The sequence below is a fragment of the Ostrea edulis genome, chromosome 4 (genome assembly GCF_947568905.1).
Source record: "Ostrea edulis chromosome 4, xbOstEdul1.1, whole genome shotgun sequence".
Lineage (NCBI taxonomy): Eukaryota > Metazoa > Mollusca > Bivalvia > Ostreida > Ostreidae > Ostrea > Ostrea edulis.
Genome location: NC_079167.1, coordinates 90,203,467 through 90,228,565, shown reverse-complemented (window position 1 = coordinate 90,228,565; position 25,099 = coordinate 90,203,467). Strand labels below are relative to the sequence as shown.

General features: G+C 35.4%; 2 protein-coding genes across 2 annotated transcripts; one reads left to right on the top strand and one right to left on the bottom strand.

The window, feature by feature from the left end:
* The first annotated feature begins 992 nt into the window (after nucleotides 1-992).
* On the top strand, nucleotides 993-14,535 carry LOC125672271 (uncharacterized). Its single transcript, XM_048908474.2, has 5 exons — nucleotides 993-1,190; nucleotides 3,315-3,553; nucleotides 11,695-11,865; nucleotides 13,230-13,304; nucleotides 14,194-14,535. The coding sequence occupies exons 2-5, from the start codon at nucleotides 3,319-3,321 to the stop codon at nucleotides 14,514-14,516; spliced, it is 804 nt and encodes a 267-aa protein (XP_048764431.1). The 5' UTR covers nucleotides 993-1,190; nucleotides 3,315-3,318; the 3' UTR covers nucleotides 14,517-14,535.
* A 693-nt stretch (nucleotides 14,536-15,228) lies between these two features.
* On the bottom strand, nucleotides 15,229-25,052 carry LOC125670673 (ribosome production factor 1-like). The gene is made up of 9 exons (XM_056164257.1): nucleotides 25,041-25,052; nucleotides 23,899-23,979; nucleotides 23,118-23,213; nucleotides 21,644-21,703; nucleotides 21,272-21,425; nucleotides 20,865-20,947; nucleotides 18,269-18,447; nucleotides 17,971-18,097; nucleotides 15,229-15,328 (listed from the first exon to the last, which is right to left on the bottom strand). Exons 1-9 carry the CDS (start codon nucleotides 25,050-25,052, stop codon nucleotides 15,287-15,289), a joined length of 834 nt encoding a protein of 277 aa, XP_056020232.1. The 3' UTR covers nucleotides 15,229-15,286.
* Between the last annotated feature and the right edge of the window lie 47 nt (nucleotides 25,053-25,099).

Sequence of the window (25,099 nt, the reverse complement as noted above, 5' to 3'; positions counted from 1 at the left end):
ACGTTGTGCATAGAGATATAAATAGAAAAATCTGCAAACATTTTATCAAGAAGGCAAGATTATACAAGCTAATTATGAAAATTTGCGTTCTAATGTGAAAGCAGAGACCACGATATAATACCTTGTGCGCAAGGGTGTCATCAAAAGTAAATAAAAAAATAATTTTATTGCTCAAAAGTAATCTTACATACATTGCTTCAGCTAAAAATATCTCCATTAACAAAATGTTGAAAGGAATTGATTGGTTTCTGTTTATAACAATAGGAAGTCAGATCGTTTTAAATATATGATGAAAATATACAAAGGTTTTGTTTTGGTGTGTGTGTGTGTGTGTGTGTGTGTGTGTGTGAGAGAGAGAGAGAGAGAGAGAGAGAGAGAGAGAGAGAGAGAAATAAGTACTATATGTAAAACATTAAATTGTTACTTCTACAGTGCACGTGGTATTATTGGGTTGTTTGTTAACTGATTTTTTCACGATAAACTAGGATGAAAATATATCCGATATAATTTGTATTAATTACATGGAGTTTTTCAACATTCTTTGTTGATGACAGAATACATTACGTGTTCCGTTAACGTTGTGATTTAATTGTTTGAAGTCAAACGAAACATGGGTAATATAAATTAATGTTACACTGAAAATAACACACGTGTACACAAAAAAGTAATAAATTGTGTTCTAGGTATGGTTTATAGATGTACGGCAGCGTGAATCTGTCCAGACTTTGATTAAGTACTGCCTCAAGAGTTTCAATTAGATTAACCTCGTACTAATAAAGAACGATTTCTGTTATCTTAAAAGAAGTGATTAATCTACCAGCCCACAAAAGAATTTACTTAGCACCCGTTATAACCCCTCAACAAACCACTACAACGATACAGCAATTGAAAAACGATAAAGCTGTTGGTGAACTCCCGAAGAAGGGGAGACAACTATAAACAAGTCAAAATGTAAACTCTTAGATGCCAGGACAAAAGAGGACTGATGGATATAAAAATGATGGATATAAAAATTCGGCTCTTATCGCATTGTTGGGTACATATTCCAGGTCCTAGGGATTAACCAAGGTGGCTTTTATTTTCTTGGGTAGAATGGGTACTTTGGTTTAAACCACAGCGCTGCAAAGTACTCTATATCAAGGAAGTGTTACAAGAATACGCGTAGCTAGTTACGGATTCTGTAAAAGAAGGTACGTCATTTAAGTCGTAGAAGTTATATTATATACACTGTACATACACGCATCTTAATTCAAAGTAGTGCATGTGGCAGCAATTATAATTTGAAACAAGTTCAGTATAGTGTTACCCTTTATAGAACATAGTATTCATGAGGCCAGTGGACCTTAATGCTCACCCCCTGTATCTCGCAGGATCATTACCTTTAATGTTTTTCTATTATGGAATTAAAACCAGGATAGAAAAGATTATGAATTCTTATTTGTAAGTGACCTTGGTTCTAGACAAATGACCTTGTTTCATAGTCGTAACACACCGTCGGATTCCAAGCAACATTGGTGCCTATATGACCTTTCAATGTCTTTTCGTTACAAAGTTATGGCCCGGAAAAAAGAGTTGATTTTTTTTTAACCTATGACCTTTACCAAAGTTACATCCAGGAGAAATGTTTCTATAAATATCAATGACCTTGGCCTCAGCCAAAAGACCTTTATTGTAATTATGGACTGGTAGTATTTCTCCTTAAGGTAGCTCTCTACACTAAAGCTTACACTCTTTATAACACTACGTCACAAGATGGCGATTTAAATGTTTTGTGAAATTATTTGTATCGATCGATTTGTTTGTCTATCATCGTAGCTCAGTGGTTAAAGCATTGGGCTGGTGAACCGCAGATCTTGAGTTCAAATCCGCCACAATCTTTTGTTCATATGTGTTGAAATATATATTTTTTTGAAAATTATGTTTTTATCCAAATTTGCATATTTTCTGTCTTTTTTGGCATATATACTTATTATATATATCATCATATCTTTTATGATTGAATAAATTCGTACTGATTTGAGAAACTATTTCGGGATGTAGTGAGCCACCTTAAGCAATGTTCCGCACAAATATTGATAGGGTTTTCATTCTTCTTTTTGTGCTAGTAACTTTGGCCTTAGAAAAATGCCATTGGTGTACATGTGTATATCATTTTAGATTATCTGGTCCTAACCAATTTTAGTGCCAAGTATGAACTTCCATTGTCTCAACATTACAAAACTTATCACCTGGACGAATATTCTGATATTTTGAACGTTGGGCAAATAACCTTGGTTGATGATCAAAGCATGTATATCGTCTGGTCATAAGCGATAAATATGAGATTATATAACCTCTCCTTGTACAAAAATGAGACTCTATAATCTCTCACATCCAAGAGTAAAAAGATTACTCCACTTTTTTTTTTTAGGTTTTAGGCACAAACCCGAGTCTTAGAAGGGGGAGGGGTCCGAGAATCATGGACGGCAAAATTAATATTTTTCGTTGCCCTTGAATCGTGTAGAGATTATTACTAGATTCGATAAAACTGGTCCAATTGTACAAAAAGTTGTAAATGTTCAAATGGTAACGCAGTGCATGACGATTGATTGATTGATTGAATATTGTTTAACGTCCCTCTCGAGAATATTTCACTCGTATGGAGACGTCACCACTGCCAGTGAAGGGCTGCAAAATTTTGGCCTATGCTCGGCGCTTATGACCTTTGAGCAGGGAGGGATCTTTATCGTGCCACACCTGCTGTGACACTGGACCTCGGTTTTTGCGGTCTCATCCGAAGGACCGCCCCATTTAGTCGCCTCTTACGACAAGCAAGGGGAGTACTGAGGACCTCGAAAGATGACAAACAAAAACATGTTGCAATTGGTCATTTGAGTGATTGTCTTAACGAACACGAACAGTTTTGTGCAAATTTTTGAATAGAGCACTTCTCTACATGTATATACTACAGCTTTGAATATTTACAGTACAAAACAAATCATACTATGAAATAGGGTACAAAGGCCATACATATGGGAACTGGGTTAGAAGGCAAAATGGCAGTGTGTTTCGGACCCAAATTGCGAGAACGAAGCTTTGCCTGAAGATGTTAGCCTTTAGGTCCGAGGGACAAACAATACACATATTGTTGCAAGTACCCAGTCGACATCCTTTAACTCTGTCAATTACATGTATCTTTCCCATTTGAAGAGTAAAATCGTGTGATATCACACAACATACATGTACCACTGGTCCGACAAAACACTTGTTGCCCCCTAACCCTATAGACTGAAATCAAGAAACCTAAAAACCTTTGACATGATAACATTCCACAGAACCATGCCATCGCATCCATTTCATCACATGACTCTTCTGCTTGCTCTGATTGGTGGAATTTCTAGCTGCTCCAGCCCAGGAGTGGTAACCCTAAACGACAAAACTCAGTATTCTGACGTCATAGTCGCTGGTACCATATCGTCTAAAGTGCGTGATGGTGTATACAGTATGTTGGTGGATTGTGTTCTCAAAGACAGCAACGTCGACATTCCAGCCTCTCTCAATATTTCAGGAGTAGGTAAGTTCGAAGACTTAAGAAAAGTTTTGCAATTGTTAACGGCTCTATGTAATTTTAGAAATACTAATCGAACACGTACTTCTGTATGTGTTGCTTGATGACAATTCCTAGTTGTATGGAACGCCAAGTTAACATAAACTCTAATACATAATGCAATGGACGATATCTTTAATCATTTGAAGATGTAATCAATTCACTCGATGTGCGCAACAATTCAATGATATCTTCACTTCTGAATTATTGCGCGCATCAATTGAATAGGTGATAGCATTAATTATTCTGCAAAATTAATGCGCGCTATAATTGAAGCATTGCCCTCTTCAAATGAATTGATGATATCGACAATTAAATTGATGTGCGCTACAATTTAATTGAAGAAAGCAATAATTCAATTAATGCACACAATAATTGAATTATTGCTCTCTTCAATTCAATTAATGATATCATTAATTGAAATGATGCGCGCAATAATTTTTTTTTAAAATTTTTTTTGAGAGAGAGAGAGAGAGAGAGAGAGAGAGAGAGAGAGAGAGAGAGAGAGAGAGAGAGAGAGAGAGAGCAACTATCAAATTAAAGATAGCTTCAATTCAACATATCCACAGTTGAATTGATGATATCTTTAATTGAAATTTGCTCTCTTCAAAATTGTATAGTCCGAATTTCAATAAGATTTGTCCATCTTGTAAAAACACTGCATGTTAAAATACCACATGTACTTATTTATGAGACTGTGTGAGATGTTCTACATTATTTCACCTGTTTTAGTTGGTTTTAAATCGGTGTTGACAAACAAGTGTCACTCAGCCATTTCTAATTCAAATCAAGTGACAGTCACGTGTTCATGTGTGTGGGGCTATTTATAGACGCCTCACAGACTTAAGGAGGTATGCTACACCGGAGAAATTTGATGTAGATGAAAAGTGGAGGATATGTAAAACAATATTTTGAAGTTGAAAATTTTCAAATTTACTTTATTTTGTCAAAAAATACAGTTTTAGTAGAAGGTAATCTGGAAAAAAAAAATTAAAACCCCTGCTGGATTCGATCCTGCGACCTACAGTTCAGCAGTCAACGTGTTTTTTTTTTTTCTCTTTTATTTGCAGTCAACGTGTTAACCTACTGAGCTACTCGACTACGTATTTAAATGGAAAAGGAAAAGTCAAATATTGATGACATCGATTTTGTCATCCATGTTTTTAAAGGAAGTCAGCCATTATGACGATGTAGAGTACTACCTTAACGAGCGGCAGATGTACTTATGGGTTCCCCCTATATATTTTTTTAAAAAGTTATCTTCTCGCTGTTTTATTTTACAAGGGAACGATTTGGGGAAATTTAACTTTAAAAAACTAATTTACCTTCATTTAAGTAATTCCGTAAACTTAAAAAAAATAAGATGAACGTTAGACCACACAGCTTTAAATAGCAACAACCACGCTCGCTAGGTGGCGCGTCATGTTCTATTTTTATTTCTACAGGAAAAGTGGGACGAGGTTCCACCCTATTTTTTACGGGCTAGTATGGATAAACCTAGAGCCTACGAATGATGCGAAGTTGATCGTTCGGATCTAAAATAGCTTTATTTAGCGTATCTCACGTAATTAGGCACATTCCAGAAAATCCCTTTGAGATTGAAGCGATAAACACTCATTCTCATATAAAACAGCAAAACCATGTCGCCAGTATTTATAGTTGAATCGTGAACATAATATAGCAAATACCGCATTCATTTGGCGAGAAAATTTCTTAGGAAGATATAAAAACAAATTTAAAAAATCAAAAGACCTACATTTCAGCATGAATTTATTAAGAACGGGAGTCCAAAGTACAAAAGTACTATGAAAACCCCTTGTCGTCATTTGAGTGGTTCATGTTCAAGTCCAGGTTATAAAAATAAACGTCACATATTCGGATCAAACAGTGTGTGTTTACGTAAGATTGGAATGGATAGTTGAATTTGTAAAGAAGTTTGGTACGTTATAAGTAACTCCAAATTAATAAAGGACTGATGAACTTTGTCGCCAAATCACATGTAATCAACGAGTCCAATGTACTTCTGAAAAATTCAATATACTTTATGCTTCAGAAAGAGGCAGAATATATTCTTATCAGTTATATATTATCTATTTTATTTGATATCATAAACATTTCCATCAAGCTGTTAACAATAAAAAAGTTACTAAACCGAGAATCCACAAAAGTCAGTATGCTGGGTTAAGAAAGTAATCATACGGGACGGGCCTACAGGGCATACTACTTGGAAGTGATACAATTTACTTGTGTTTGTTTTTTCTTTAGATCGTTTAGAAATTAAAAAATCAAAATTCACTTTGATATAAACAAAAAATATGGAAATTGAACAGTTTTATGTTGAGAAAAGTAATACACGGGACGTAATTTACGAGTCCTAATTTTAGTATAGCTATATTCCATCAAGAATATCTATTTTAAAAATTACATCGAGATCGGGAGCTTTTAAATTTTTAAAAACATGCGTGTTTATTACGTCATACGGCCAAGAAGTCTACAAAAAAGTTGAAAGGCGGGACGATGTTGTATTCAAAGCCAAAGGATAATTTCTGACTGTATTCTATTATCATATTTATTTATTTGTGTATCTAAACAGAAAATTGTCTTATTATGCAATAATGTGATTTATTCATATTGTATGGAACACTATTTGTCGGTCGAATAGGCATGCAGATGTAAACAAAATGGCATTGTCATTATGTCACGTGAATTACGGCTCTGCCTCGTAAATTACCTTAATGTTTATGGTTTCCATTTTTAGATTAGTTTTTATTTAGGATTGTGTATGGTCTTAAATCATGTTTTATTTTAATTTATAATATAACAAATTAATGACTGGATAATAAAAAGCTTTGATTATATGAGACGATTATTCCCTGTTAATGTCTGATTTAGAGGTATACGGACATCTTTAACAACAAAATCTATTATACACAAGATACTTTATTTTCTACATGTAATTAAATGATTTCACGTTTTAATAGATCTATTTGACTTATTGATATACAGACGTTTATCAAATCTGGTTTACTTCCTGCAAAAAGATCTCCAATAAAGAAAGTAAATCTATCAGTTTTTTGTCCCGTAAATTACAGAAAATTATCTTTCTTTATTAAAAGTAGATTTGTAAAATTTGTACTCTTCAATGTCTATATATGGTATACGAATGATTATTACTTGCAAAAATACATAATATACTATTTGATTTACTATCTAAAAGTTCCAAAATAAAATATTTTGATGATTTAATCAGACATCGACTCGTAAATTACAGATGGCGAAATCAAAGTCATACACCTTTACTGAGTGTTTCAGAGATATGCTATACATTTTATCATTTAAAATTCGGGAAGCAAAAGCATTGAAGAGTGTATTAAAAGAATTCTTTGTAAGTAAACTATTTCATTATCTATTCTAAAAAGTTGTGCAAAGTTTAGACAAAACATATTTCTTTTGAAATAATTTTCATGATTACAAAAGAATTAGATATTAATACATGTGTCATTGAATGTTGGTTTATGTTGATTTGATTGCATAGTTTAAAATGTTGTCTTTTGATTTCATTAAAACATTTTCACATTTTATATTGGGTTTTCTTCCTATATCATGCTAAATACAATACAAAATGGCCTCGTAAATTACTTCTGGCATTTTATAGTACTCCATTTTAGAAACCATAACTTTTTTCCTGTTCGTCCTGAGCTGCAGATCTTTTTAGTAAGAATCTACGATATAATCGGCAACACATAAAAATAATAGAAATTAACATTCTACAAAGTTTATTTTTCAACTTTTCAAAGTTTCAATTTGCTGTTTTATATGAGAATCAGTGTAAAGCAGAGCGAGTATATGTAAACATTTACTTAACGGTGAAATACGCAACAAAGAGTGACATATTATATGGCTTGTCAAACGTTGCAATATTTGATCTTTTCCATTTGTATTGTATAATTTTCCATTTGTATTCTATATTTTCCATTTGCATTGTATAATTTTTCATTTGCATTGTATAATTTCCATTTGTATTGTATAATTTTCCATTTGTATTCTATATTTTCCATTTGTATTGTATAATTTTCCATTTGTATTCCATATTTTCCATTTGTATTATATAATTTTTCCGTTTTGCATTGTATAATTTCCATTTGCATTGCAAAATCTTTCATTTGTATTGCATCCGAGGGATTGTTTATTTTGATTTGTTACGAAGGATTTCATTAGTTTAGGCCCCACTTATATTTAGCCGTGACGTACCACAAATAGACTTACTATGCTACATGTACGCGCACAGTGGCGTAGCAGTGGTTTTTTTTTTAACGAGTCAACGCCTGTCGCAACACGGGATGTCTGCTTTTAAGGTCACATTATCCGAAAGATCTGTGATTCTCACTTTTAGATAGCAATGCATATGGGAAAGTATTAAATGGTTTGATGCAGCCATGACACGAGTAGAACTCGAACATGCGACCTCACGGTTACGAACCAAAGGATATATCACTGAACTACCGCGATCGGTTCCATATAAGGACTTGTTGAACATACATGTAGCTAGCAATATGGAATCTTGCGCCGGGAGACCCCCCCCCCCCCTTTCCTTCACAAATATGATATTTTATATATAGATGTCAAAAAAGCATGCATGTGCGTTTTATTTTGTCAAAACGCACTTGTTCCAGGGGACTTACAGGGGCGGATCCAGGAATTGCAGTTACGGGGGCGCCACTTTATGAGGCAGGGGGTCTGGGGGCGCCTTGAGGCGGCCCCAGTGGGTCCAGGGGGCGAAGCCCCCGAAAGCTGGATTTTACAGATTTTATAGGGCTTGAAATATGTCATTTTTAATAAAGTAAAATTAGTAAAATGACGCAAATTTTAAGGGTTTCTGGAAAAATTAAGTTCTCTCAATAAAGTAATTCAAGAAATCAAAAGATTTCGTCATTTATTTCTCCGGGAATGGAAGAAATTATTGCTTCTTTTATCTTTTAATACATTTTTCTAAACAAGATACTAAGATTTACCTTAAATTTAAAAATTGGGGGGGGGGGGGGGGGGGGGGGCAGTCCCCAGACACCCAGCAGTTTACTGCATCCTTTCGTTCAGAATTATCTAGATCAGGCAGTGGTTAAATAGGAGACTAGTTTGAATATGCTGATCACATTAGACGCATAAAAGCGTTCAATTAATTGGGGAGGGGGGTGTACGCCATTACACTTAGCAAATACGGTACATTCCTGCGAAACGTGGCTCCTGAACTTTACCTCTTCAACATCTCGCGCATTACCAAATTCGATAAACGATAAATCCATTGAATCCATTGAATAGTTGTAACAAACTCGATGTTAACAATTGGCTCATTGGTGGGGACCCAAGGGCCGAATTAAGTCCCCCGAATCTACTGAATTCTGACTAAATAAAAATGTGCATGCTTTTCTGGAGAGTTCTATTTTAAAAAAAAGATCAGGGGGTGGGGGATTCGCCATTACTAGAGTTAGCTACGTATTTTCAAAAATAACTAGTCCTACATGGACCTGATCGCGGTAGCTCAGTAATATATCGCTTGGTTTGTGGGCGAGAGGTCGTGAGTTCGAGAACCGTTACTGTTATTGACGCATCAAACCTAAGACATAAACAAAGACAGTGATTGCTCCTTTGCCAAACACTCGGCATTTAAAAGTGAGAATCACGGGTCTTTCCGTAATGACCTTAAAAACAGATATTCCGTATCGCTGCACAGGCGTTGGCACGATAAAGAACCGTCATTGCTACGGCCCTGTGTGCTAAGCACGTCTACAGATCAAACTCCTCGTCGAGGCCTCATTACGTCACAGTGCCTACGAATAGAATGGTTTGTGAGCAAACGAACTCTGGTGGAAGTTTGGTCTACAGATGTGGTACATCAGTGACGTTAACTAATGAAATCCTTCGTAACAAATCAAAATAAACATTCCCTGGATACAATCCAAATGAAAAATTATACAATGCAAATGGAAAATATCGAATACAAATGGAAAATTATACAATACAAATGGAAAATATAGAATACAAATGGAAAATTATACAATACAAATGGAAATTATACAATGCAAATGAAAAATTATACAATGCAAATGAAAAATTATACAATGCAAATTGAAAATATAGAATACAAATGGAAAATTATACAATACAAATGGAAAAGATCAAATATTGCAACGTTTGACATGCCATACATATTAATACATTTTATGCATGAATAAATTATACTGAGGTCAAACATGGACGATAATTGCCCGTGTTCATATAGTATTTGATTGATTTAGATATCCAGGGAAAGATAACTCCCATTATTAACGTACTCACAACGTACCGGTGGTATACATTAATACAATGTTTATACATTTTTGAATGATGAGTGAATCTTTATTTTTATCAGAATCTTTTCCATCACACTCACAGACCAGGTCCCCATACCCCTACCAGTGTCAATCTGTGACTGATAGCAGTGCGGTATTTAATTTGATATAGTCTAGAGGAAATTCGAAATATGGTAGTGACATTTCTTCCTCACTGAATTAGCTGGATTTTTAGCGTTTAAAGAAAAGTGGGGTGTGGACTGGGGGGTTAAAAATGCTATTTGCCAAATTTTCAACAATATTAATTACAAGGCAAGGCAAAAGGGGTCATAAGCTACAGATGATGCAATTTTCTTAATTAGTGACTTACTTACAGATAAATCATAAATATGGTTAGTATATAGGTCCCTGGATAAATAAAGTAACTTACAAATATTTTATTTATTTATTTATCTATCATGTCATTTAATTTTTTTTTAATATCATGGTTTGTACTTGAAGAGTCATCGCAATAAAGTGACATTAATTATTAGTGTTACAAAAAAATCTGATCATGCAGTTTTTAAATTTCTGAATTTTGAAAAAATAAATAAATAATAGATTCTGATACCACTCAGCCCCCCGACTGGCCAGAGAATTCTGCTTCTGTCAATTCTGATGCAACTAGCTCAGCCCCCAGACTGGCCAGAGAGTCCACTGTTTCGGTAAATTCTGATAATGATGCAACTCAGACCCCCCCCCCCCTCCCCCCGACAGCTCTACCAGAAGTTCTCGGAAAAGACTTGCTGATGTTTAATAAATCAGTTTTCCTATTAATTTTACTGTTGTTCCTGTTCATCAGTTCATTAGGCTATGGCCCAATCTGATTAAATTTAAGATCGTTGATCCGCTCCGTATTCCTCTTCCTTTCCTGTATCTGTGAAGTCCAGAGGTGAGATATATTCTTTCCAAAACAACTAAGAATGTTCATGGAATAATTTAGTATTAATTGTTTTCCGTTTCTGTTGTATGCCTTATTTCAAGAAATAACTTTCAGATCACTTTTTAATGTGAAATGGAACATTTTCAATTTTTGACAACCTGACGGTAGGGGTGTTTAAGACACTATACCTCATTTTCTGTAAGGAAGTGGAGTAAAAGGAATTCAGAATTGGATTCAGCATACTCAAAATTGGTAATTACACCTGCTTTTTATTGTTTTGGGTAATGGTGTTTCAAGAAATAAAGTTGGGTCACTTTTTGATGCGAAATGAAACATTTTCCGTTTTTGGCAACCTGACGGTAGGGGTGTTTAAGACACTATACCTCATTTTCTATAAGAAATTGGAGTAAAAGGAATCCAGATTTGAAATCAGCATACTCAAAATTGGTAATTGCACCTGATTTTTATTGTTTTGGGTAATTTTTAAAAAATGGGTGGTGGTTGCTACTTTAAAAGAATTGACACGCGCATCAGTTCCTTATACAAAATAGTTTTAAATAATCAAAGATATCTTCAATCAAATTACAGAGATCATCAAGTAATTTATACCGAACTTCAAATCAAAATTTTGTTAGGGAATAATCTCACCACATTGATGCGCTCATCAATTCAATTGATGACAGCAATAATTGATTTGGTACGCATCCATTCAATTATTTGCGCATGTAGTAATTGAAGTGATGACATCTTCAAATAATTATAAAGATATCTTCAATTATTTGAGTTTATGTTAATTTGGCACTTCATATAGTCATTGTGTAAGTTTAACCAAAATGTTGAAGGCATACTTTTCCATGCAGAAACCGAGGAGGGCGGCATGTGTTTTGTGAGCGAGATATCGGTGGCGGGAAAGTTTGTGGTTTTCCTATCATCCTACTATACCATGAGATTCAAGGAACAACCTTTTGAAGATTATAGTGAAATAGTAAAAACTGGCTGTGACCTTAAAGTGAAAAGTAAAGAACCTTTGGGTAAGAATCTTCATAATTAATCCCCTAGACAGACGCGTATCTTTGCTCTTTTGGATAATTGTACGTGTTGTAGAGATACTCACCTCACACAATTCTATCTATATTATTCCGAAAACTTACACCTCAGTTCATTTCAGTGCGAAGGACATATACATGAACGATCAGGATTAGTTTATTTGTTATCATCCTTTAATCCCATGGGGATCCGGGTTAGAATAGGTCCTCAGTACCCCCTTGCTTGTCGTAAAAGGCGACTAAATGGGGCGGTCCTTCGGATGAGACCGCAAAAACCGAGGTCCCGTGTCACAACAGGTCTGGCACGATAAAGATCCCTCCCTGCTCTAAGGCCATAAGCGCCGAGCATAGGCCGAAATTTTGCAGCCCTTCACCGGCAGTGGTGACGTCTCCATATGAGTGAAATATTCTCGAGAGGGACGTTAAACAATATTCAATCAATCAATCGAGAATATTTCACACATCAAGTGACGTCACCATTCTTGCTCAGCATTAGGGAGATTCGGGTTACGGGAATGTGACGTTATTAGCTGTAAGTGAAGTGTCTAAAAATTTGAACTATGCATGGTGCTCATGCCGTAGCAGTGGGAGTTCTTTATCGTTTTGACAATTATTGTGACACGCGACCTTGGGATTTTTTAGGTCTCAACTTCAAGAAAGACCCATGACTTTCACTTCTGATGATGGCCAATTGATGAACAGTCGACAAGGTCGCTAAATGTCGAACTCGGGACTTCCGGATTACAATGCGAGCGCAATAACCACTAAGCTACCGCAACCGGCATCAAGTTTGAAAGTATCTGCGAAACTGCAGCTTGCTTAAATACCAGCAAGTTAGATCGCGTGAAGATCGCGGAGCGCCAAATTTACATAAATTCAAATGATTGGAGATATTTTTTATCATTTGAAAACATCAATTCATTTATTAATGCGTGTAACAATTCAATTTAAGATTTCTTCAAATGCTTAATGATATCTTCAATTATCGATAGCATTAATTATTCTGCTGAAGTGGTACGCAGAACAATTGGATTGTTTATCTCTTCAAATGAATTAATGACATCAACCTTTGAATTGATCACGTGACCGCCCCACGTGAAGTTTTTGAAATGGTTGTCATAGTGACCCAGTGACACGACGGTTAGTTACTTTTAACAGACAGTTAATTTTCCATTAACTCTTACATTTATATAGCATTAACTAGACATTAACTGTCAGTTAAACTTTAATAACTCATCTTCTGCAACTGGGCCCTGGTAATATTTTCTTGACAGCATTTGTACACGAGAACAAGGCGGCTGTCATGAAGTATTTACTGATATAAAGAAACATGAAAATTTTAATTTTAGGTGACTCAAAGGGGGTATGTGAAAACGTGATCCACAGAGCGTGTCCTACTACCACAAGGGTTGTTCACACAAGAAGTAAGTATTGCATTATAATATCCAGGTGGTCTACACAGGACTGATGTGTGCGAAACATGTCCTGACTCAGTTTTTTGTTTGTACGTTGCTTTACGTCCTATGTGGGCATCTCTCATTTATGCGGAGACTTAACCAGTTTTTTTGCTACGAATTTGGACGTATGCACGGCGTGTACAGCTGTAGCACCACAGGGTTCTTTATCGTACCAACTCTCACTGTGACCTCCGCTTTCAAGGTCATATCCGAAATACACCTGACGTTCACCCCCGTTGTGCCGGGCACTCGGTAAAAGAACATTCACTACCCATGCTTTGACGCGGCACCAAGAAAATCAAACCCGGTAACAAAGTGAGCGCTCTAACCACTATCCTATTGTCATAGGAATCTGTCTTGTACAATCTAATTAAAATTAGTTCTTATGATCCGCTCATCTACAATCGCTACACGCTATGTGGCGATAGTAGATGAGCGGATCATAGGATCTAATTTTAATTAGATTGATGTCTTGTACAACATCCTTAAAAGCATATAGTACCGCCTATCAACGAAAATGCAGCAATACTGTAAACCAACTTTTATTCGCGGCTACTTCATTTCGCGATTCACCTGTAATAAACTGGTTCGGTGCGAGTAATTTTCGCGATCGAGCCTATGACATTCAAGGACTGGTTCACGACGAGAAATATTCGCGACGATGACGTTCTCCGAAATTTTCTCGCACGCTAATAAAATTTACAATATGTTGGCGGAATAGCAGGTGGCGCAATAGAGCATAGACCATGTACATTGTAAAGTTGTATTAACATTCATTCTTGTGAATCATCTTGACCTTCCAGATCAAGGTTCAAGGTTTTGACTCAGTCTTCAAAATAAAGATGATAAATTTCAGGAACTAAACGTCCAAGGAAAACTACAACAACCACTCCTTTATCCCTCACCACCAGAGCTGCCACCTTGCGACCAGGAAGTGGCTCCGTGAGCAATGGGCCCAATCTTGTGTCTATGAATGGAACTGCCACCCTACGACCAGGAAGTAACCCTGTGAACAGTGGGACCAATCTTGTGAATGGAGCAGGAAGTGTTGGCAGCCAGACTGAAGGGAGGCTCAAGACAGATGGAATGGGGAGGAAAAACGGGGCCTCCCATCCAGACTACAATTCCGAGATACTTGTAACTGTCTCTCTGCTTGTTCACTTGAGGCTAATTTTATAGCAAATAAATGTTGAGGCGACTTGTTTTCTATTCATAAAACAAAACCACTAACCCACCATTTACCAGCATTCTGAGGAGAATCTAACAGCGATTATTTTGTCTAATTTTATCACCCATATGGAAATTATAGTAAAACATACTCAATGCTGGTGACAAATTTCAATTCATTATAAATGTAATCCGTTATATCCAATATTCCTATGTTTTAAAACTACAGGGAATGAAACCTTTGCTGTAAGCATGAATTCATTATAAGTGTGTTCGATGTAATCGTGATTAACTGTATTTCACTCCAGTGGATTACAGAGAGAACACCATTATGTGGATAGCCAAACTGAACAAATGCTCAGTCCAACGCTATGAGAAATCTTCCAACATCAACCTTGACATGGGACCTTGGTTTATAAAGTCTCGTTCACAAGACTCTTAACTCACTTTAAATACCAAAAGTTTGGTGAATGATTGTTTGTTTTATGTCCCATTGAGAATTTTTCCCTTGTATTGAGATGTCACCATCTGTAGGTGAAGTACCACAAATTTAGACCTATGCTTAGCGTTTCTTTTACATGCCAATGCCTGTCGCGACATGGGACCTCCATTTTTAGGTTTTTGGTGAATGAACAGTTGCTACCTACTTTGAAGCCTTATAGGTCTGAAGTGGTTGAGATTTGAATCAGACCATCCACAAATCACAAGCTCAGTAAGCGAGTCATTGAAAACATGATGGATTTATTTCATAAAAAAAAATATACAACTGTACAACAAAAAAGTTATAAAGAAAATTTCCTCCTGCTTGTCTCCATTTCTTTCCTCTGAAAAAAAAATTACAATATACTTAGTATCAAAAATAATTCGAGACATTCATAAGGTCGAAAACAAAATAAATAGAGTAATCTTTTTTCCCCGGGCCAAATATTTCACTATTATCAATGAGGCAGGGTCCCGCCCCAAATATCTGTAGCACAGTTACCTATTTTTTTCACATACAAATTTTATATAGATTTACCAACGGAATTTTTTTTGTAAACTTGTTTGAAATTTCTTACTATAAAGAATAAACAATTTTGTAAACAATTGCTTATAAAAGATTATGCTAACTATTTACTTATCCAAAATTGAACTTTTGATTTCATAAAACACTTCAGAATTTGTATCAAGGCCACTTGCTACAAACAAACTTTTTTACAAAATGATGGTAATGCACATTTAATTTGTATTTATATAAGTAAAATTTATAAATTTCACAGTGCAGAATTAAATTTTGACAATGATTTCTCAGTTATGTGCAATTCAGTGGGAAAACTTTGTACAGATTTATATAGGGAGGGGCAATATATCAAATTTGATCATAGAAAATGTACAATTTCCTAATATTATATTAATTCAATAGTTGTATAATTACAACCACAATAGGCCAGATATATAACCCTAACCCATGCATACAACTTTTCGTTTATAGCAAATGTCCACTAATGGTTAAAAGAGAAAATTAAGTTATTCCCCTTTTTAATGTGACAATAATATTGATCAATGCAGTACTTTTAATCTAATGCAGTGGCTTCTGAAAAACTATAAAAAATTATTTTTTTGGGCCTAATATACATTGCAAAAAGATTGTGTACCCATCCGTTTTCAATAATTTGCATGAAAGACAACTCTTGCTGTGTGTACCCACTCATATTCACATATAAATAACCCCAAGAAAGATAACTCTTACTGTGTGTACCTACTCATATAAATAACCCCAACAAAGATAACTCTTACTGTGTGTACCCACTCATATATAACCCCAAGAAAGATAACTCTTACTGTGTGTACCTACACGTATAAATAACCCCAAGAAAGATAACTCTTTCTGTGTGTGTACCCACTCTTATTCACTTATAAATAACCCCAAGAAAGATAACTCTTTCTGTGTGTACCTACTCATATAAATAACCCCAAGAAAGATAACTCTTACTGTGTGTACCCACTCTTATTCACTTACAAATAACCCCAAGAAAGATAACTCTTACTGTGTGTACCCACTCATATTCACTCATAAATAACCCCAAGAAAGATAACTCTTACTGTATGTACCTACTCGTATAAATAACCCCAAGAAAGATAACTCTTACTGTGCATACCCACTCTTATTCACTTACAAATAACCCCAAGAAAGATAACTCTTACTGTGCGTACCCACTCATATTCACTTATAAATAACCCCAAGAAAAATATCTCTTACTGTGTGTACCTACTCATATAAATAACCCCAAGAAAGATAACTCTTACTGTGCGTACCCACTCTTATTCACTTACAAATAACCCCAAGAAAGATAACTCTTACTGTGCGTACCCACTCATATTCACTTATAAATAACCCCAAGAAAAATATCTCTTACTGTGTGTACCTACTCATATAAATAACCCCAAGAAAGATAACTCTTACTGTGCGTACCCACTCTTATTCACTTACAAATAACCCCAAGAAAGACAACTCTTACTGTGTGTACATACTAATATTCACTTATAAATAACCCCAAGAAAGATATCTCTTACTGTGTGTACCTACTCATATAAATAACCCCAAGAAAGATAACTCTTACTGTGTGTACATACTAATATTCACTTATAAATAACCCCAAGAAAGATAACCCTTTCTGTGTGTACCCACTCATATTCACTTATAAATAACCCCAAGGAAGATAACCCTTTCTGTGTGTACCCACTCATATTCACTTATAAATAACCCCAAGAAAGATAACTCTTACTGTGCGTACCCACTCTTATTCACTTATAAATAACCCCAAGAAAGATAACTCTTTCTGTGTGTAACTACTCATATAAATAACCCTAAGAAAGATAACTCTTACTGTGCGTACCCACTCTTATTCACTTACAAATAACCCCAAGAAAGATTACTCTTACTGTGTGTACCCACTCATAAATAACCCCAAGAAAGATAACTCTTATTGTGTGTACATATTCGTATAAATAACCCCAAGAAAGATAACTCTTACTGTGTGTACCTACACGTATAAATAACCCCAAGAAAGATAACTCTTACTGTGCATACCTACTCATATTCACTTATAAATAACTCCAAGGAAGATATCTCTTACTGTGTGTACCTACTCATATAAATAACCCCAAGAAAGATAACTCTTACTGTGCATACCCACTCTTATTCACTTACAAATAACCCCAAGAAACACAACTCTTACAGTGTGTACATACTAATATTCACTTATAAATAACCCCAAGAAAGATAACTCTTTTTGTGTGTATCCACTCATATTCACTTATAAATAACCCCAAGAAAGATAACTCTTACTGTGCATACCCATTCACATATAAATGACCCCAAGAAAGATAACTCTTACTGTGTGTACCCACTCATATAAAATAACCCCAAGAAAGATAACTCTTACTGTGTGTACCTACTCATAACCCCAAGAAAGACAACTCTTACCTTATGTACCCACTCGTACTCTCCATACTTGGAATCAAATGTTCCTTTCTGTAATGACCTTAACTTTAATGTGAATCTGGGTCCTAGCTCCTTTAGTCCAACCCTTTTATTATTTCTAAATACATATCTGCCAAAAACAAAGTTTAAAGGAAGTTAATAAAGGTTTTATATTCATATTCTTCACATCATATGAGAGGATATTTGGTATTTAACATAGCTTTATCAAGTAGGATGTCAGAGCAAAAATTTCAGAAGAACTATCATTAACATCGATAATTTAAAAAAGAACACGACAGACCTGTGATGTCTGAAGAATATGAAATCCCTCTGGTTGTGAAAAGTGGCCACTCGCCGTCCATGGAACTGTGGTTCATGAGGAAATAGTGAAGCAAACACCCTCCCTACTGAGTGACCAAGCCTTGTGCTGAAATTATTCAGGATCAACTCGGGTTTGTGCTTACTCATCTCCCCAACTCTCTAAAAATAGAATTTTATATTGTTTGAAATGCCTGAACATTTCCAAAAAGCCTTATCATATACTACATCCATAATATAATAGTTCTACCTTGAAAATTAAAGAAATCAGTTTGACAAACCATGCTCCCTGCATGAATAAAATTGTGCAAAAAAAATGACAAAGTTCATCCTTTCAGAGCTAAAATTTAAAGAAAATTAAATTCTTGACATTCTACTTCGCAGTATGCAATTTCTGAGGTCAATAAAATGCTTTAGCTACCTGAATATATAATTCACTGAACTGTTCAGCCAACCTTGTTTACAGCTAGATGCAAGACCTTGTCGAAAGTGATTAGAATTCCCCCCCCCCCCCCATTATGGATGAATAAATTAAAACATTGAAACCAACTTCTAGAGTTAACAATATCTAATCAACCATCTTTGTTTGCAGCGAGTCAAAAGTAATTCAAAATGTGAGTTTTCATTAGATAACCAAAAATTAATCAATTTATTTTTGGTCCGATAATGTTATATTCACCTAAAAGACCATATGGAAATGATATTTTTTTTTCTAGTTTGTTGGATCTTAACCAATCAAAAAGTTAAGAATCATTCAATCATATGATAATATATATATGCATTAAAATTGATACCATATAAGTTTTACATTATGACCCCTGGATCGAGGCCTCTGCTGGTGGACTGTTAGTCCCCGAGGGTCTCTACAGCCCAGTAGCTAAGTACTTCGTTACTAGCTTGAAAATACGGATGTATTTGCTGTCATAAAATTTAGAAATTCATTTCAAAATAAAGGATTATCCCCCTCACACATAGCTCTTATCCTTAGAGGAATTTCACTCCACTTTTTTGGCACACTGTTTATCCCTAAAATAGCCCTAAAACTTCATTGTTATTTTGGATTTCAAACATTTTGGTTGAGCATCACTGAAGAGACATTATTTGTCAAAATGCGCATCTGGTGCATCAAAATTGGTACCGTATAAGTTTTACATCTATCAATCAACACCCTGCAGAATACATGAATTATCAGAAGACAACAGAGCTCCACCTGGTGGATTTTATTTCAAGTAAACGTGTCAGTTTTATGCAAGGAGCCTTATCGGTGGGTTCTTCAGGATTGGAATCATATATTCTACTTCATAACAAAGACATGCATTTGATGAAGTGGCAAGGAGCATTATCCACACAGGCCTGGATCCTTAGAAGCTATATTGTATTATTACTGATTAACAGACCTGCTGCAAAAGCTATACCCTGGTCATTCATCCAGATAATGTCATCAGGTGCAGCTATACCCTGGTCATTCATTCAGATAATGTCACCAGGTGCAGCTATACCCTGGTCATTCATCCAGATAATGTCATCAGGTGCAGCTATACCCTGGTCATTCATCCAGATAATGTCACCAGGTGCAGCTATACCCTGGTCATTCATCCAGATAATGTCATCAGGTGCAGCTATACCCTGGTCATTCATCCAGATAATGTCACCAGGTGCAGCTATACCCTGGTCATTCATCCAGATAATGTCATCAGGTGCAGCTATACTCTGGCCATTCATCCAGATAATGTCATCAGGTGCAGCTATACCCTGGCCATTCATCCAGATAATGTCATCAGGTGCAGCTATACCCTGGTCATTCATCCAGATAATGTCATCAGGTGCAGCTATACCCTGGTCATTCATCCAGATAATGTCACCAGGTCCAGCTATACCCTGGGCCCTGGCCATTCATCCAGATAATGTCATCAGGTGCAGTTATACCCTGGTCATTCATCCAGATAATATCATCAGGTGCAGCATCCAAATCATGAATGGTTATGTGCATCCATGGATGAGTCATCCATTTATATACAGTGTATGAATTATGGTAAGGCAAAAGTTTGTTAAAAATAGACCATTAAAATATCCATGGATGCTGGTGTTACCAAACTAGTTCTCCGGGGGTCACCTTGGTAAGTTAATGAAAGATCTAATTTGAAATCTGTAGGAATTCATGTACCTTGACAGATGGACAGGGAACAACAATATCCCCAACTTTAATCTCAAAGGCATGAAAATATCAAAACTCAAAAAGAGCATGCAAAATGTGCAACATCTAAATAGATTACAATGTGTGTACTATATCTAAATAGATTACAATGCGTGTACTATATCTAAATAGATTACAATGCGTGTACTATATCTAAATAGATTACAATGCGTGTACTATATCTAAATAGATTACAATGCGTGTACTATATCTAAATAGAGTACAATGCGTGTACTATATCTAAATAGAGTACAATGCGTGTACTATATCTAAATAGATTACAATGCGTGTACTATATCTAAATAGATTACAATGCGTGTACTATATCTAAATAGATTACAATGCGTGTACTATATCTAAATAGATTACAATGCGTGTACTATACCTTGATTTCTGTGGTTAGTCTGACATTGCTGACTTTGAAGTGAAGAGTGGGCCCCTCTGGTAGGTGAGTTATAACTAGTCCGTCTAACAACGTGTTAAAGAATTATACACTGTCTAAGAAATTACAAACATCAAATCAAGAACAGGTCCCTTTGTTCAGTGTGTTACAGAAAGATGGGAGAACAAACCAAATTTTAGAATTTGTGAACCATTTCTACTGCCGTAAATCTTAAACATTTTAAATAAATAATAAAATGTTTTACATCAGATCTTGGACCTATCAAATTCATTCTCAATGTCATTCTGACGATAGAAATAGTTAAATAAAATTGTAAATGACAAGATATTTTAACAGTGTTATTGAATCAGTCTCCCATTTTCTTTTTCTGATACTTTGTGAAGGGATACTGGGTTCTTTCCGGTCCTCATTTACAATAAGTATATCTGTAAAGTCTCTCTCGATAGCTTGTGGGATAACCTTCTTCAGGTCCAAACCTCTCCTGTATTTAATCTCAGAATTTGGTATAATCAGCTTCAATTCCTTGCAAAATTTATTGGTTCTCTAAAAGAAAAAGAAAGTCATTAAATTCATATTTCAGTCGCAGAAATATGCAGAATTTTCAACACAGTATTTATTCATTCTGTGTAAATCTCTAATGAAACATACAGTCAAACCTTGTTATCTTGAACCTGATGGGGCCGAGAAAAAACTTAGAGATATCTGAGAGTTCAAGATATTGAGGTTCAACTGCGTAAAGAAAGTTAAGACTTCCAACTCACTTCGATATATCCATGTAGTTTGAGATATTGATGTTTGAAAAAATTCAAGTTCAACTGTACCTTAAAACAAGAGATGTTTGTAAAACACATATGCCCTCCATGGTGCAAAATTGAAAAGGGTTATACACACACACATCATTTAATTGAGAGTAGTATCATCAATTCAAAATATTGAGCAGACAATATCTTCCTATGTCAAGAGTGGATTGACCATGTGACCTAAAAATCAATAGGGGTCATCAACTCCTGAAGATGTACCAGTGTACCAAGTTTGATGTCTGTCAAGCAAAGGGTTCTCAAGATATTGAGCGGACAGTATATTCCTATGTACAGTTTAACCCTTGATCTTTGACCACACGACAGGGTTCTCAATATATGGAGCAGACAGTATATTCCAATGTCCAGTTTGACCCTTGACCTTTGACCATGTGATCTGAAAATAAATAGGGGTCGTCTTCTCCTGAAGACGTACCAGTGTACCACGTTTGATGTCTGTCAAGCAAAGGGTTCTCAAGATATTGAACGGACAGTATATTCCTATGTCCAGTTTGACCCTTGACCTTTAAACATCTGACCTCAAAATAAATAGGGGTAATTTTCTCCTGAAGATGTACCAGTGTACCAAGTTTGATGTCTGTCAAGCGAAGGGTTATCAAAATATTGAACGGACAGTATATTCCTGTTTAGTGTGACCCTTAACCTTTGACCATGTGACCTCAAAATCAATAGTGGTCGTCTTCTCCTGAAGTCGTATCAGTGTACCAAGTTTGATGTCTGTCAAGAAAAGGGTTCTCAAGATACTGAGCAGACAGTATATTCCCATGTCAAGTTTGACCCTTGACCTTTGACCATGTGACCTCAAAATCAATAGGGGTCATCTTCTCTTGAAGATGTACCAGTGTATCAAGTTTGATGTCTGTCAAGCAAAGGGTTCTCGAGATATTTGACGGACAGTATATTCCTATGTCCAGTTTGACCCTTGACCTTTGACCATGTGACCTCAAAATCAATGGGGGTCATCTTCTTCTGAAGATGTACTGGCATACCAAGTTTGATGTCTGTCAAGCAAAGGGTTCTCTAGACATTGAATGGTCAGTATATTCCTATGCCCAGTTTGACCCTTGACCTTTGACCATATGACCTCAAAATCAATAGGGGTCATCTACTCCTTAGGATGTACCAGTGTGCCAAGTTTGATGTCTTTCAAGCAAAGAGTTCTCAAGATATTGAGCGGACATTATATTCCTATGTCCAGAGTAGATTGACCCTTGACCTTTTGACCTGAAAAACAATAAGGATCCTCTTCTACTCATAACTAACCCACATATGAAATATCATTATCATCAAGTGAATGGTTCTCAAGATATTGAGCGGACAACACATGGTCTACAGACCGACCGACAGGTGCAAAACAATATGCCCCCTCTTTTTCAAAGGGGAGCATAATAAGATTCAACTTAGAAATAAAACTTACAAGGCAAGGTCTATCACAGGTGGTGATTAATATTTTCGGTGAAGTTTCTCTGTTGAAATATGTCTGCAGCTCATCTTGGGCTTCATCTAACATAACCTGCATGAGAAGAAGATAAAATCACACATTTCATGATGTGTTGTGCATACATTTAAACACTTACCATTCAAAATTGTCAAGAGACTAATATCAGTATATATGGTTAAATTCATATAATCTGTCTTATGACAAATACTTAATTGATATAAGTTACAGGCTTTCAAGTGACTTTTTGTGAAAATAAGGGCCTTTTTAAGGGACAATTTCTTCACAAATGTAATAAAGGGCTATTTTTATGATATATTAAGATTTTTCTGACAAAAATGAGGGGTAAAACTTCCTATTAATTTAATGCAAAAAAATTTAATCTTTACTCACCAAAAGGTATATATACATAAAATACTACGTGAATTACCCTCATAGAAGATGATACTAGCTGATAACCCCTAAATGTCTTCATAGAAATACATTGATTCAGCACAACCACAAAGCTGAGAGTGTACTTACTTACTAAGGCTTGATTTAATTACTGTTTTGCTTATTGAAAAAATTAAAATATTGTGAAATAAGGATTTTCTTGAAAATATAAGGCTTTTATTGGAGTTTTGGAGCTTAAATAAGGGCCTCTGACAAAAAATAAGGAAAATTAAGAAAATAAGTGTCTCTGACAAAAAAATAAGGACCCATGCACTTGAAAGCCTGAGGTTCTCACCGGAAACACCTGCTTTATAACCTAGCTACTCACCTCAGTATCCTCAGGGTCTACCATCGTTTCGTCCTTCACTCTCATGCTCTCTATCGTTTTAGGTACTTGCTTTGGAGGAGCCTAGGACATAAATATATTCAACATGTTAAGATAATAAACTTGACACAACAAAGGATCTGTCTCAAATAGGTATCCCTGAAAAGGCCAACTGTCATGAATGAATGACTATAAAATTTAATCTCAGAGTTAAACTAATTATCTTTATTCACGGGTTACTTGAGCTGGCAAATTAAATTTTTACTGGTTAATCGAGAGCTTTTACTGTCCCTTTGGACCTGCGGATATTAAATTAAAAAGATTGGCTCAAATTCAATGAGTGAATAATAAAACACTTTCATATATAATTGTTGATTTCAAACACATTTAGTGTTCAACTTATGTACTAATATAACTACCAACAAATAGTTCAGAAAAGAAAATATTCTTTAAAAAATAAGTAAAGTTTTGTTCTGACTTATATTAAAGATAAATATCTGAGAATTGCTCTGGGATCTTGTTTTTATACTTGGTCAATAGTTTATGTCGCCTTTGCTTTTAATTTGTGCAAACGCAGAGTCATGGGATTATGAAAGCATCACAATTGTCAATTAGACACCTCCTTCTAAGAAACATGTAGTTGAAATTGAAAACAATTCTTTCTCCACTTGAAACTACTCATACTTAGATACCTTTGTGAATTTGTGTTACATCATAGTAAAACTTTAACAAAAAGTGAAATCAAGAAATTATCATGCATCTAATAAAAACCTGGATGTAAAAAATGGCTGATTTACATGCCCGATCGTGCAAGAATTTTTATAAGTATTCAAATTAACTAGCCCCAAGAGCAAATACTTTTTTCAAACCACTAGCCCAAATCCATAATTTACTACCCCAAGACCATTGGGCCATCAATTATTTTCAATCTTGTATCTTTAAAACAAGTCCATATATATAAAGTTAACACAAGAACAATGCAATTTTTTACACAAATATTGAGGAGAAACGCTCACATTCACTAATATCAAAATAAAATTGATTGTAATTTACATGTTTAATGTGATCTTCTTACCTCCTCTCCCATGCTCTTTAATGTGCTATTCTTACCTCCTCTCCCATGCTCTTTAATGTGATATTCTTACCTCCTCTCCCATGCTCTCGTTTTATGTGATAATCTTACCTCCTCTCCCATGCTCTCGTT